General features: G+C 51.6%; 1 protein-coding gene across 1 annotated transcript in view; it reads left to right on the forward strand.

Moving 5' to 3' along the window:
- Slc13a3 (solute carrier family 13 member 3) overlaps positions 1–15050 on the forward strand; it is a 61636-nt gene that overhangs the window by 29806 nt on the left and 16780 nt on the right. The window contains exons 4-9 of the mRNA XM_032904807.1: positions 2770–2836; positions 4168–4347; positions 9459–9584; positions 10632–10727; positions 11739–11843; positions 13054–13151. Of these exons, the coding sequence (XP_032760698.1) occupies positions 2770–2836; positions 4168–4347; positions 9459–9584; positions 10632–10727; positions 11739–11843; positions 13054–13151 (672 nt within the window). The remainder of the gene's footprint in view (positions 1–2769; positions 2837–4167; positions 4348–9458; positions 9585–10631; positions 10728–11738; positions 11844–13053; positions 13152–15050) is intronic.

Consider the following 15050-nt stretch of genomic DNA (forward strand, 5'->3'; position numbering starts at 1 on the left):
TGGGGGTTGACATTTCTGGGTAAATTGTCAATCCTGGTTACTGTATAGGCCTGGCTCAACAACTAACCCATGGAGTCCCTTGTCCACAACCTTGCAGAGAATGACTAACTCGGTGGCTGCTGGGGGCTGTGTGGTAGCACGTGCATGCAGATTCCAGACCCTTCCACACAGCATACGCTCAAGGCTTGTGTGCGTAACCCTTACATAAGCACCCCACTCTGGGCTGACCTGTGGCTCCAGGACCAAGCAAAGGCACCCTAGAGACTTTGCTCCATAGACTTGTTTCCATTCCGTCTCCAAAGCTACTTGGGTCACAGGGACGCTGTGGGACAGCCAGGATGAATTAATTGGGAGTTCACCTTGGCTTTCCTGTTTTCCATCGTCATCATCATCATCAAAATTAGTGCCCAATATAGAACATTTTAACACCAATATGAATCCCTATCCCTACCCACACACTGGTGCACACAGTGAGTCCCTTATGCCTAGAACCACACACAGTCTCACATGGGTGCAGCCTGGCTCCACATGAGACCCACTCAGGTATACATTCCACCACCACTCAGTTTCCCTTCTGTCACTTTGGACTTGCTGCTCTCAACCCCAACTACACAAAAGCATCTCCCGCCAGGCTTGTCAAAACTCCTGAGGCTCTGCCCACTACAGAGCCCCTACCCTCTGGGTAGGACTCACACCCAAGGGAGTCCCTGAGGCTGGGGAATCCTACCCCAGGTACTGGCAGGTTCCACCAATGTCTGAGGCTGCCCCAGCCACATGGGGCCCAGTGGGAAAGATACAGGGCAAACTTGAGATGTTGAGGGCTGAGGGTCATTGGGTCAGAGGTCATCCTCTGGGGAGTGACTCCTTTCATCCTCCCCCACCCCCATCTGTGTATTATTAACAGCCTTTTACTTCCTGCTTCAGTGCCCTGGCCTCGTGCGCTGCATGTGAGCACGTGTCCCATTGCCCCAGCTGTGAGCTGTTTAACAGTCTAGGGGGAGTGGACCCCCCCTTTCACCTGAGACCTTTGCTGTGCTCAACAGGGAAGGGGCACCCCAAGGGCACAGCAGAAGGGATGCGGTCTTGTTCCCTTTGGTGCCACCAAGACAACAGAAGGGTGTCCCCAGGTGTGTGTGTGTGTGTGTGTGTGTGTGTGTCCGGGGTTTGGGGGAGCCTGAGAGAGGCCAAGGCAAGAAGAGTGAAGAGTTCAGAACCTTCCTCCAATGCACAGGGCTGACTGTATTGCCCGATACTCAGAAAGAAATTCCATGTGAAAAAACCTAAATGGTGATCGGATGTACATGTTCAGGATGTGGCTGTGTCCGTGCGGGGGTGGGGGGGACACAGAGGGAGGAGGGAGAGAAAGGAGAGCACCTCCAGTCCCTTGCCACATAGCACTTTCCTTCTCAGGACCTCCCTCACATCACTCCGAGGTGACAATGTTCCCTCCCATCCAGGCTCCCGACAGCCACTCTCTTCAGGACGATGGCTCCTTCTTTCCCTGTGTCACCCACCCATGGGACATACTATGCCTGTTTATCTTGTGCTGGGTGGCAGTACCCATGGTGGGTCTCTTGCCTCATCAGTGATTGCCTCATCATACAAGAGACACAAAGAGATCTTGTGCTTGCCCCATTTTGTAAAATCTGCATGCTTTTAGTCCTCCACTCCCAAGAGAGGTGAGGTCTTGATTTCAACACAGTTTGGTCAACCTCAGTTGTCTCAGCCGCCATCCCCTTACTTAACAAGTCCATCTAAGCCTCTACCTGCAGAATCTAACTCCACAGAGCATTTTTGTCACTTCTGGCTTTCCGTACCCTTTAACCCTTCCCGAATCACCACTGACCTAGCGTGATCAGCTTCCTCAGCTCTGCCAGCTTTTCCTACTACAAGGCCTTTGCACTTGATGCTCCTACTCCTGGGGCCTTTGTTAGGGAGCGTCTAGGGCTGGCCACTGTCGCACCGGAGGCTCGAGGGAATGTCATCAGCTCTAGTGACATGACTTCAGTGGCACTTGACTGTCACTTGCTCTTCCCTAGCCTGGTTATAGTTCCTCTATAACTTTCATTGCCACCTGAAAATGTCATTATTATATTCTTGTCTGTCTTCTATTCTAGAATACAGTCTCCTGGAGCAGGGGCCTCAGTCTGTGTTCTACACAGGGTCAGTGTCTATGTTTTGGATGAACAGATAATGAATGAATGAATGAATGAATGAATGAATGAATGAATCACTGAATGAATGAATCAATGAATGAGTCATGAATGAGTGAATGAGTGAGTGAGTGAGTGAATGAGTGAGTGAGTGAATGAGTGAGTGAGTGAATGAGTGAAGTGAGTGAGTGAGTGAATGAGTGAGTGAATGAATGAGTGAGTGAATGAATGAGTGAGTGAATGAATGAATGTCATTGCTCACATTGCTCGTTTTCCAGGTAGCAGCAATGGTCCCTCAGGCCAGCCTTGGTTTGTGTTAGGGGTTGTCAGTCAGCCTGGCAGTGGCACCACCTCCAAATGTCGATAGTGGGGTGAAGGGTGGAATGAAGAATCATGACCTTTACCTCCCCCCTCCCATGTCCCTCTATTGCTTTCTCCTTTCCTTCCACCCTCCCTTCCTCCCCCACCCCCTTGCTGTGTCTTGACCTGCCTCATTTTTTTCTTCAGTGAATAGCATCTTGGCAGTGCAATCTTGCTCCTGACTGGCTGTACAAGAACGGGAAACTTCCCATTAGTCCCCTTTGCCTTCACCAATGCGCCTGCTCTTTTCTCACAGCTGCTGTGCGGGGAAATGGACTTCGAACAGTGCCCACGGAGATGCAGTTTCTCGCCAGTTCAGAAGGGTAAGTAAACTCTGGTCTCATTCCCGGGGAATCCCGAGACAGATTCAAGGGGGTGATTGACAAAGACTGGGTGTGGCACCAGCCCCAAGTTCTCTCCAGATGATTCAGAGCCCAAGTGTTTCCCCTTCACCCCTGTGGCTCAGCTGAGGCCCTCCTTTTTAAAAAGCAGACAATAGCCATGTGTAGATGCACACACCTATAATCATAGCCATTTGGAGACTAAGGAAGGATGGAGTTGGAGGTTAGCCTGAGACACACAGCAAGATGCTATCTCAACACTTTTAATTATATCAAACTAAAAGGCATCCATGGGGCCGGGGAGGTAGCTGTCAGGTCAGTAAGTGCTTGGCTTATAAACACAAGGATGAATTGATCCCAGAGTCCAGAAAAGAAAGGAAGAAAGGAAGGAAGGAAGGAAGGAAGGAAGGAAGAAAGGAAGGAAGGAAGGAAGGAAGGAAAGAAGAAAGAAAGGGGGAGCTCACCTCAAAATCAGGACCCTTTAGCCTTAGCCTCAGCCTCCAGAGCACGGAAATTGAAGGCCATGTCGTCTCTGACTTCCTCACAATCTCTCCAAGAAGCAACTAGTAACTACTGGCTTCATTTTTTTGCCAAGTTGTACAGGGAAAAAAGAAAAGGAAATAAAAGTGGGGGAACTCGATAGTTCCGTTCCCGGGCAAGGAAGTGAGGCAAGTTTGCGTGTAACATGGGAGGCTGGAGCCCTTGTACATCCCTGAGACAGAGTGTTACAGGGACGTTTTTACAACAGAACGATATCGAATATCTCTCGTGTGATTGCTCATACAGATGCTTAAGGGATTCCTCCCAAGTCGCCCATTTCATTTTTATTTTACTTTTTAAATTACATTCTTACATTTTAATTTTGCCCAAGTTTGTGTGCATCCATGTATGGAGGTCAGAGAGCAACTTGTAGAAGTCAGGTCTCTCCTGCCACCATGTCAGGTCCAGGGGCCTTTAACCTGCTGAGCCTTCTCACTACCCCCCAAATGACTTGTTTTTAACAGCCTCATAGTTGTCCCATCCAGAGAGAGACTCTGCACGTAGCTGATTTCTTCCCTTGGATGAACAGTTAGGTCGTTTTTGAGTGAAATAATATTGAATGCTTTTGTTCACCCTGCTACCCAGTGAGCTGTTTGTCTCAATGTTTCCTTGAGGTAAATTCTTCGAGTAGAGCATCTGAGCTAAAGGTTTTCAGGGTCCATGCCAGGTTTGGCTCTAGGAAGAATCCTGAAGCTGCAGAGCCTCGGATGTCTGTCTCCTCCTGGGGCCGGAGGATCACTCTGAGTTGCTTCTCCCTGGGTCCTTTCCCACAGAGGCCACCCTGAGGATGTGGAGGCCCCACTGGAGTTGCCTGATGACTCCAAGGAGGAGGAACATCGAAGGAACATCTGGAAGGGCTTCCTCATTTCCATTCCCTACTCAGCCAGCATCGGGGGCACCGCCACCCTCACAGGCACAGCCCCCAACCTCATCCTGCTCGGCCAGCTCAAGAGGTAGGTGCGGGGCTGGGGAGAGGGCTCGGTGGGTAAAGCACTGAGGACTTGAGCTTGGATCCCCAGCACCCACCTAAAAGGGAGGCGTGGTGACCTATGTCTTGACCTCAGCTCTGGGGAGGCAGAGACAGATGGACGTCTGGGGACTGACTCACTGACCAGTAGAGTTGAGTCAATGAGCTCCAGGCTCATTGAGACCCTGCCTCAAAAGTAAGGTGGAGAGTAACTGAGGAGGACACTCAGCATTGACATTCCATGGCCACACAATGCACACAATACACACACGCACATGCGCACACGCACACACACACACAATTAAACACAATGTCCCCTGTGGGCCAAGGGTCCATCCTTCTCCTCCTTCCTTACTTATTTCCTAGCCAAGGATGGTGAAAAAGTGTCTCTCTTGGCCTAGCTCTGAGGACACAGAAACAAATCATCAAACCTCCATCTTTGAAGAACCAGCATTCAGGGGGACAGACAGGCAATGAACAAGGAGCAAATGAAGGCTGGGTGGGATGGCGCGGCTTCCGTCCTAATCAGGAGTCAAGGACGGGGAGGATCAGAGGTTCAGGGTCATCCTCACGGAGAGTTTGAGGCCAGCCTGGGCTCCTTGAGACCCTGTCTCAAAACACAAAACAAAGGCCAATGAATGTATGCTACGCATGGGGTAGAAATAAAACAGGTCGGGGTACAGGGGTGACAAGGGCCCTGTGTCTATACGTCAGTCGGGGACAGCCGTTTGCTGAGGTGGCATGGGAGCTCTAGGGCGAGCCTGTGAGCTCAAAGCTGAAAGAGAGCTTCAAAAGGAGCAGAGGCCCTGAGGTGTGACTGCCCTTGGGCATCTTGGGGAAACAGCATGACCAGGGAGAGCGGGTAGGGTACCCCTGTAGTCTGAGGATTAGGGTAGCCCACAAGTTAGACACTAGCAAGACATCATCTCAAAAACAAACAAGCAAGCGGTTTTTAAAAAAGAATAGGGGGCTGTTGGGTTCCAAGCATAGCACGTGAACCCCAACAAGTAAGACAGTGAGACCCCGAGACACCAGGGCATCGGGATGTAAAACTCAGATCCGAGCTGGAGGCATTGATGGCAAGGCAAGAAGGAGCCCGGAGGAGGCTTCCAGCTCTGAGCAGGCTCCTTCAGGGAAGTCCTTCTGCCAGCAGGGAGGGTCTCTAGACACTGACCGATGGCTGGCCCCAGGCCGGAGAACAGGAGAGAAGGGCTACAGTGGTTGCTTCGCTCCAATGGCCTAGGCTTTGGTGTGTAAATCTTATTTCAGGATTCTCTATGATTTTCAGATCCCAGGATTCCAAGCAGCTGAGTCCCTGGAGTTTCTCTGTTTTGCCCTTCCCCCAAGCCCCTCCCTACTGTCTATTTGTGTGATTTGCACAAATGCAAAGTGTGAATATTTGGCAAACAGCACTAAAAAGGACCTGGCTCCTAAGGCTGCCCACCAGCTACACCCAGGGCTCAACCAGAGCCCAGACATGAGAGGCAGGCAGTGATGGTGGCCAGGGAGCCGCTGGTCATTTCTCACGCGCAGTCACGATCCTGAAGGGATACCTAGGCATCACCAGCACCATACAATGTTCTCTGTCCAAGCATGAGGATGCAAGTTAGGTTCTCAGCCCCCAGGTAAAACTCCACATGTGATGGCGTCATCGCACTGGGAGGCAGACATGGGAGGGTCCCTCGGGCTCACCGAGCCACCACAGGCACCTGGGAGATTAGAATGGTATGGTGAGCTGTCCCCCCCCCTCCCCCCCCCGGAGCTGGAGACCAAACCCAGGGCCTTGCGCTCCCTCGCTAGGCAAGCGCTCTACCGCTGAGCTAAATCCCCAACCCCGGTGAGCTGTTTTTAACACAAGCAACCTTCACTGTTTTTTCTAGTGACAAAATGAATCATGCACACTGTGAACTCTTAGAAAATATAGAAAAATTTGAAAAATTAAACACTTTAAGTCTCACTGACAGCAGGCTTCCTTCTAGTCCTTTCTATGTACGTGTGTCTATCTATCTGTGTGTATACATGTATATGTATGTATATATGTGTGTATGTGTATATGTTTCTATTTAATACTAGTTTTGCCATACTGTTTGCCCACTTTTATAGCCCGATTTTATCATTATAGATAAAAATCATAAAAATAATGTTTGCTCACATAAAAATAATGTTGTTTAAAAAATATACATTTCTAAGGGCTAGAAATGATCCCAACCTGGGCTTTGTACTTAATTGATTGTGACATCTTGATTATTTCCTTTTAGTATTATTTTGATATTAGGAATTTATGTAACTTGGTCCATATCTGCTAAGGCTTTAACAGATGCTCAACTGTTTTGCTCCTTGTCTTGCCTGATTACAGCGCATATGTTTCTTTGTAGGAAGTCCGATAAGGAAAACCAAAGATGTGAAATCCTCTCGGGATCCCACTCTCTGGTTACGGATATTTCTATCATTTTGCTAGACAATGGCTACCCCTGTTTTGTTTTGTTTTGTTGTCTTGTTTATTTATTTACAACTGGCTGATAGTAGCCCTGTGTCCATATTCTTTTATCTGCCTCATTTTATAACATTTTTTCTTTCCAATCTAATAGTACATTTTTGTTTTGGGTTTTGGTCTTCCTTCCTTCCTTCCTTCCTTCCTTCCTTCCTTCCTTCCTTCCTTCCTTCCTTCCTTTCCTTTCCTTTCCTTTCCTTTCCTTTCTTTCTCATTTCTGTTTGTGACAGTGTAGACTATGTAGCTCTGGCTGGCCTGGAAATCACTGTGTAGACCAGGCTAGCCTTGAACTCACAGATATTCACCTGCCTCTGCCTCCTGAGTGTTAGGATTAAAGATGTTCACTTCTAGGTCCCACCCAAGGTGTGGGAAGATTCACGAGAAACATTTGAAGGGGATGCCAGCTCCTAAACACGGCGTAATTTCACGTGAGGCTCAGTACTGGGCTGGCATGGTCGGTCTCATGAGTGGTGACCCCACATAATTCAGAGCTGGGTTGAGCATACCATCTCGTGAATGCTGACCTGAGCCTTGAGTTTGCCATGGTACAACCTCCCCACATCGCTGTAGGGCCCCTGGGGGACACTGAGCATCTGAGGTTCCACTGAGTCAGAACCTACCTCCCCACAAGAAGGTACCTTCTGTCAAAGGGAAGGGCTCTTCCCTTCCTGTAGTCCCAGGGCCCTTAAGTCTCTGCCTTGACCCCATTGGAGACCTCCTGCCTTGGCCCTGATGGTTCTGTCTGATGGCTGCCCTCCCTTGTCCTCTGTCAGCCCTGATGGTCCTGTCTGATGGCTGTCCTCCCTTTCCTCTGTCAGCCCTGATGGTCCTGTCTGATGGCTGCCCTCCCTTGTCCTCTGTCAGCCCTGATGTGGCTGCCCTCCCTTGTCCTCTGTCAGCCCTGATGGTCCTGTCTGATGGCTGCCCTCCCTTGTCCTCTGTCAGCCCTGATGGTCCTGTCTGATGGCTGCCCTCCCCTTCCTCTGTCAGCCCTGATGGTCCTGTCTGATGGCTGCCCTCCCCTTCCTCTGTCAGCCCTGATGGTCCTGTCTGATGGCTGCCCTCCCTTTCCTCTGTCAGCCCTGATGGTCCTGTCTGATGGCTGCCCTCCCTTCTCCTCTGTCAGCCCTGATGGTCCTGTCTGATGGCTGCCCTCCCCTTCCTCTGTCAGCCCTGATGGTCCTGTCTGATGGCTGCCCTCCCTTTCCTCTGTCAGCCCTGATGGTCCTGTCTGATGGCTGCCCTCCCCTTCCTCTGTCAGCCCTGATGGTCCTGTCTGATGGCTGCCCCCCCTTTCCTCTGTCAGCCCTGATGGTCCTGTCTGATGGCTGTCCTCCCTTTCCTCTGTCAGCCCTGATGGTCCTGTCTGATGGCTGTCCTCCCCTTCCTCTGTCAGCCCTGATGGTCCTGTCTGATGGCTGCCCTCCCTTTCCTCTGTCAGCCCTGATGGTCCTGTCTGATGGCTGCCCTCCCCTTCCTCTGTCAGCCCTGATGGTCCTGTCTGATGGCTGTCCTCCCTTTCCTCTGTCAGCCCTGATGGTCCTGTCTGATGGCTGCCCTCCCTTTCCTCTGTCAGCCCTGATGGTCCTGTCTGATGGCTGCCCTCCCTTCTCCTCTGTCAGCCCTGATGGTCCTGTCTGATGGCTGTCCTCCCTTTCCTCTGTCAGCCCTGATGGTCCTGTCTGATGGCTGCCCTCCCTTTTCTCTGTCAGCCCTGTTGGTCCTGTCTGATGGCTGCCCTCCCCTCTTCCCTGTCAGCCCTGATGGTCCTGTCTGATGGCTGCCCTCCCTTCTCCTCTGTCAGCCCTGATGGTCCTGTCTGATGGCTGCCCTCCCTTTCCTCTGTCAGCCCTGATGGTCCTGTCTGATGGCTGCCCTCCCTTTCCTCTGTCAGCCCTGATGGTCCTGTCTGATGGCTGCCCTCCCTTTCCTCTGTCAGCCCTGATGGTCCTGTCTGATGGCTGCCCTCCCTTTCCTCTGTCAGCCCTGATGGTCCTGTCTGATGGCTGCCCTCCCTTTCCTCTGTCAGCCCTGATGGTCCTGTCTGATGGCTGCCCTCCCCTTCCTCTGTCAGCCCTGATGGTCCTGTCTGATGGCTGCCCTCCCTTCCTCTGTCAGCCCTGATGGTCCTGTCTGATGGCTGCCTCCCTTCCTCTGTCAGCCCTGATGGTCCTGTCTGATGGCTGCCCTCCCTTCTCCTCTGTCAGCCCTGATGGTCCTGTCTGATGGCTGCCCTCCCTTTCCTCTGTCAGCCCTGATGGTCCTGTCTGATGGCTGTCCTCCCTTTCCTCTGTCAGCCCTGATGGTCCTGTCTGATGGCTGCCCTCCCTTTCCTCTGTCAGCCCTGATGGTCCTGTCTGATGGCTGTCCTCCCCTTCCTCTGTCAGCCCTGATGGTCCTGTCTGATGGCTGCCCTCCCCTTCCTCTGTCAGCCCTGATGGTCCTGTCTGATGGCTGCCCTCCCCTTCCTGATGGTCCTGTCTGATGGCTGTCCTCCCCTTCCTCTGTCAGCCCTGATGGTCCTGTCTGATGGCTGTCCTCCCTTTCCTCTGTCAGCCCTGATGGTCCTGTCTGATGGCTGCCCTCCCTTCTCCTCTGCTCCCCAGTTTCTTTCCACAGTGTGATGTGGTAAATTTTGGCTCCTGGTTCATCTTCGCCTTCCCTCTCATGCTGCTGTTCCTACTGGTGGGCTGGCTCTGGATCTCCTTCCTCTACGGTGGAATGAGCTGGAGGTATGTGGAACCTTCTAGACAGCTGGTAGAAAAGCCCAGGCTTCCTTGCCAAACCCCACCTGTTGCCCTTCGAACAAAGAGAAAGTGACTCTGCTTTTTAGGATAGCTCGGACCAGTTAGTTGATGGCGTTGAAGCAAGACATAATCATATGTCTTATTTACTATCATGGCTTCTTTTTGCTTAGGATGATGGCTCTGTGTGTGTGTGTGTGTGTGTGTGTGTGTGTGTGTGTGTGTGTGTGTGTGTAATATATATATATTCCCTCACTGGCCTGAAACCCACTCAGTAGGCTAGATGGGCTGACCAGTGAACCCTGGGATTAGCTTGTCTTTGCATCCTTAGCGTTGCTATTCAAATCACACAGCACAAATTCAGGTCCTCCTGTGCTGTCAAGGCAAGAACTTCCCGCTGAGCCATCTCCCAGCCCCATGAGAGTTGACTTTTACCTTCCAATTACGAGTATGATATGAAGGTAGATATTTACATTCATTGATGTCTGTTTTTCTGTTCATGGCTCCTAAAATCAGGCCCAGGGCCTTGCACGTGCCAGGAAAGAGCTCTGTCCTTGAGCTCTATGCCCTCCTCTCGTCTTTTTAAGATGGCCTCACTGGATAGCCTTCCCCACGACTGAAGCCTATTTCTCTTTTGTTCCACTGACCTTTTGACTATCCGCATATGTGTGTGACTTGTGAAAGGCTTTAAAGCCCACATAGCCAATGACATTTCACACTTTTAAAAGGCCAACCCGAACCTAAGTTTTAGGAAGTCAGCACCTTCAGGATGGGGATGCTGTGGCTGGGCCAGGGAGGGGACAGGGAAGGTAGGTGAGAAGTTAATTAATTGATCGTCAGGATGGCTCAGGCCCTTGGAACTAAGCCTGACGACCTGAGCTCAATCCCCAGAACTCACGTGAAGGAGACAACCGCCTACTGCAATTTGTCTCCTGACCTCCACGTATACCAGGACACTTTCAGGGAATTCTAATTTTAAAGCATAAAGTGCCCCCTCCCCATCCACCACTCCCAATCTTGCTCTTTCCTGCCCAGGGGCTGGAGGAAGAGGAACTCGAAGTTACGAGACGTCGCAGAGGATAAGGCTAAAGCCGTGATTCAGGAGGAGTTCCAGAACCTGGGGCCCATCAAGTACGAGGGGGTGCTGGGGTGGGAGTGAGGGTTTCAGGGGAGTTACTTCAAGCATGGCTGAGTCCTAGGTGTGCCTCAGGCCCAGTGGCTGGTCCTGGCCATGAGAGACGGCAGAAGGTGGCTCTTGCCTTGCCCTGGTGCTGGGCTCAGGGTGGACTGTGTTGAGCATCTTCTCGGTCCCACCTAAGATACCTTCTCCTTCGAGTCTCCTTCTCCTTCTGACCTCCCGGAGCTGTGGGCCTGGCTAATGCATACTTCCCATGTGATGAAATCAAGGCGACCCCAGCAAGCCCAAATTCAAGGATTGGTTTGGCCATTGTTCCCTGGGTGCCTTAAGACTCCATTCCCCAGTCTGTGGACTCCACACACTGCCGGCTGTTTCCTCCAGACTTGAGAGTCTGTCTTTCCATCCCTAGGTACCCTCCTCTGTGTGTCTGGCCATGTCTCTCCCTGTGTATGCCCCTCTTGAAGTATGTCAGTTTCTGCGTATGTTTGTCAGTCTGTATGACCGTTTCTCTGTGTGTGGGTCCCCTACCCCCTTTTTTTGACAGGATCTCTCTGTTATATAGCTCTCTGGCTGTCATGGAACTCACCATAGATTTCAGGCTGGACTTGAACTCATAGAGATCCGCCTGCCTCTGCCTTCTGAGTGCTGTGAGTGAAGGTGTGTGCCACCATGCCTGGCCTGGCCCTCTTCACTTTTATTTCCCTTTCTCTTTGTTTTTCCTGCCCTTCTCTTGCTCTGTCTGTCGTATGTCTGCCATCTGTCTGTCTGTCTGTCTGTCTGTCTGTCTGGTTTTTCTGTAGGATCCTGAACAATTCCCTTAACAATGATAGACCCCTTTGGGGACTCTGGGCAAGTGTGAATCACTTCCTGGGGCACCCTCTCTCTAGGCTTCCCGGAGAGTAATTAGCCCCTCTCAGCTTTCTCCGAAGCAGGTCAGGGCCACCGGTCAAGCCAGAACCCGTGTGAGCCTGAGTCCCCAGCGGGCCTGTGTCTCTGCTCCACAGGTTTGCTGAACAGGCTGTCTTCATCTTGTTCTGCATGTTTGCCATCCTCCTCTTCTCCCGGGACCCGAAGTTTATCCCCGGCTGGGCCAGCCTCTTCGCCCCTGGGTGAGATTGGGCAGACCCGCAGGGCAGGGCAGGGCTCTGTGGGAGGATCCTGGGGTGAGCAATGTAGAGCTGGATGGGCAGAAGTCCCTCCCTCCCGGAAGAGCTTACGTGGATGCTAACCCTTGGTTTCTCAGGCAACAAGCGCTCAGACAAAACGGGGTTAGAATCCTAGTTCAACCTTTATGAGCTACGTGAATCAGACTCAGTGTACCATCACTGATGGAGAATGTGTCACGTGCTAAGCGTGGGACGGTTGCCATGGTCACAGACAAGAGCAGGTACTAGACAATCCAGGGAGTGCAGCTTAGACTGGGTGCACTGAAGAAGTGAACGCGCTGTACTGTAAAACAATGGACTGGGATGTGGAACGGTTCTGCAAAGAACTCAAGGCCAGGAATGTGGGTGGGGGAGGGGCCACATGGAAGGGTGAGCACACTACTCATTACCTACCCTCCCAGAGGTTCACCCCGGATTATCTCACTACTCACGTGTTCCCAATGCCCGCACCAGGTTTGTTCCCCGGGAAGGTGGCAGAAAAGAGGCCCCACGTATGGTGTGGAATTGGCTCAGCCCCCTCCATCCTCTTGGCAATTTCAAGCATTCGGGTGTGAGCTACAAGAGTTAGCAATAGGCTCTGGGTGTCCCTGAGCTCAGAGCTGGGAAAATCAGGGTTTGAGCCCAACCCCTCCACAGACCATGGTCTGGTCTTAGGCAAGTCATTTCTGCTTTCTGAATGCCCCTAAAGCCTACCTTGAAGGCCTCGTGTCCACCAAACTCCCACAAAGACTCAGTGTGAGTTCTTAAAATGTGGAAGCTGGGTTTGGAGGAGCTGTGAGGCCTGTGGACCCCAGCTTGGCGGGTGTGGATGACTGCCTTTCTGGTGCTGAGCTGTCTGTGCCAGGAAGAACCCAAGCTGAAGCTAAACGCACACATTCGGGGCGCTTATGAGGTCCAAGTGAGGTGATTCCTTTGTGCCCTATGGACCCTAATATTCTTTGCCTTTCAAATCCCTGTCTTTGGAGAGTCCCTATTCTAGGTCCTTTGATCAGAACAAGCTTTTGTTTGGTAGCAGTAAAATTCCCTGGGGCATCCTGGGTAACAGCTTGGGCCTGCCTTGGTAGCCACATCTGACCTGGGCACAAAGCAGAAGTCTGCCAGTCCATGGCCTGTCAGGAGCCAGAGTTACATGCTTGTGGTCTTCTCCCTGCAGGTTTGTTTCAGATGCTGTCACCGGTGTGGCCATTGTCACCATCCTGTTCTTCTTCCCTTCCCAGAAGCCCTCACTCAAGTGGTGGTTTGACTTCAAAGGTAAGATGTCACGGCTGGAGTCTGGAGCTTGATAAGGACTGGACAGGGGGCTGGGGAATCAGGGAGCAGGTCTCAGTGCTGCTAACCACAAGCTCGGTGTGCTGCCCTGTTCGAGGACTGCCCCATGTGACTGTCTAGGACAGGTATTAACAGTTGCGGTCCCTGGGCAAGATCCAGCAGCTGCGTGTCCCCCCTCCAACAACGCATGAGCTAAGGATGCTTGTCACATTTTCAAATGACTGGGAAAAAGCCAAAAGGAAAATAAACAACTGGTGGGTGAACTTGTTTCCAGGGTTCTTTAAAAAGGCTTAGCATGCGGTGGAGAGGCACGTGACTTTAATCCCAGCACCTGGAGGGAGAGGCCGGTGGAGCTCAGCGAGTTCAAGGCCAGTCTGGTCCATAGAGTGAGTTCCAGGAAAGCCAGGGCTACACAGAGAAACCCTGTCTGAAACAAAACAAAACTAAGCTAAAAAAAAAAAAAAAAAAAAAAGCTCCGTTAGTCTCCTGTGGACCTTGGAAGCTGTGTTTTTAGTTATGTGAGTGAAAAGGCAATGGCCTCAGTTTGATCTCTTGACCCACAAAGCCAGGCTATTTACTTCTGACTCTTTCATAGAAAACTCCTGCTCAGCATAGGAGTCCCACCTCAGATGCAGGAAAAACCAAAGTTGAGCTAGACATAAACTGAATAGACACTGGGGAGGCAAACCACCTAAAGACATCCAGTGAGGTTTCCATGAAGTGTTCTGTTAGCATCTCAGGGTCCCCTCCCCTTGGTGTCTCCCTCCCCTCAAAGGTTTTCCCCTCTCAGGGTTCTTGTTCCCCTGTTTTGAAGCCTCAGCCTCCCCCCCCCCCCCCACCTCCTTCCTAGGAACTCTGCTTCCCTCCCCCCCCCCGCCCACCATTTTCATCTTCCTCCCTATCTTCTTCACGGGACTCCAGCCTACTCCCTCCCCACCTGTAGCACGCAGCCACATTCTTTGGAGTCTTCCCTGTTCTTCTGGTTCTCCGGTCCCCATCCATGCTTCCAGACTAAGGACCTTGGAGTGTGGAGTTCTTACTTAGGCAGTGTCTCCCAGGAGTCCCCTTGTAGCAACATGGACTCCTGAGAAGTCTTTGACCTATTGGCTCTCAGTCTAGGATCTGTCCCCTGCATTCTGCACTGCAGAGAGGCACCACATTGGACCACTACCCCACTCTCTTTCCACCTTGCTTCGTGGCCTCCACTAAGGCCCCAGATTCTCTGGGCCTGGTTCTCACTTACACAGCCAGGGGTCCTACGGATGCCTTGCCTCTGGCGTTGGTGATTTGATGGATGATATGGCTTGAGAATTCCAGTGCTTCTAGAGAGAGCATCTAAGTTCAGCTGAGTGGTAGCAGGAAGGTGTAGCTTACAGGACACACGGCTTCCGGATCCATTGCCTTGTCGCATCTTCGAAACAAAGGACAGTTTCCATCCCATAAGGACTCAGCAGCAGAGGGCAAGCTCATTACTGTTCTCAGAATTGTGATTACCTGACAAGAAGCACCTTGGAAAAGATTTGATGGTAATCTTCTGGAATCAGCGGGCAAGATAGTTGCAATGAAGGATGATCTGGATGTGTCTGGCCTGTGGGCTTGCCTGTGGGGGATGGGATTGTCCTGATTATGTCCACTGGTTTTGAATGAACCCGTTTAAAAGTGGACAGAATCATTTCTGGGTTCAGGCCCTGAACTGTTGAGGAATTAAGCAGTGAGCTAGTGTGCACTCATCCTCCCTCGGCTCTTGGCTCTGGGTGTCCTGGCAACTTAAGTTCCTACAATCTCGACTCCCCACAATGGTGGACTGTGACCCAGAATCATGATCTGAGCAAATCCTTCCCCCCTCAAATACTTTCTGTCAGGGTGCTTCATCACAGCAAC

This window comes from Rattus rattus, chromosome 5, assembly GCF_011064425.1.
Source record: "Rattus rattus isolate New Zealand chromosome 5, Rrattus_CSIRO_v1, whole genome shotgun sequence".
Lineage (NCBI taxonomy): Eukaryota > Metazoa > Chordata > Mammalia > Rodentia > Muridae > Rattus > Rattus rattus.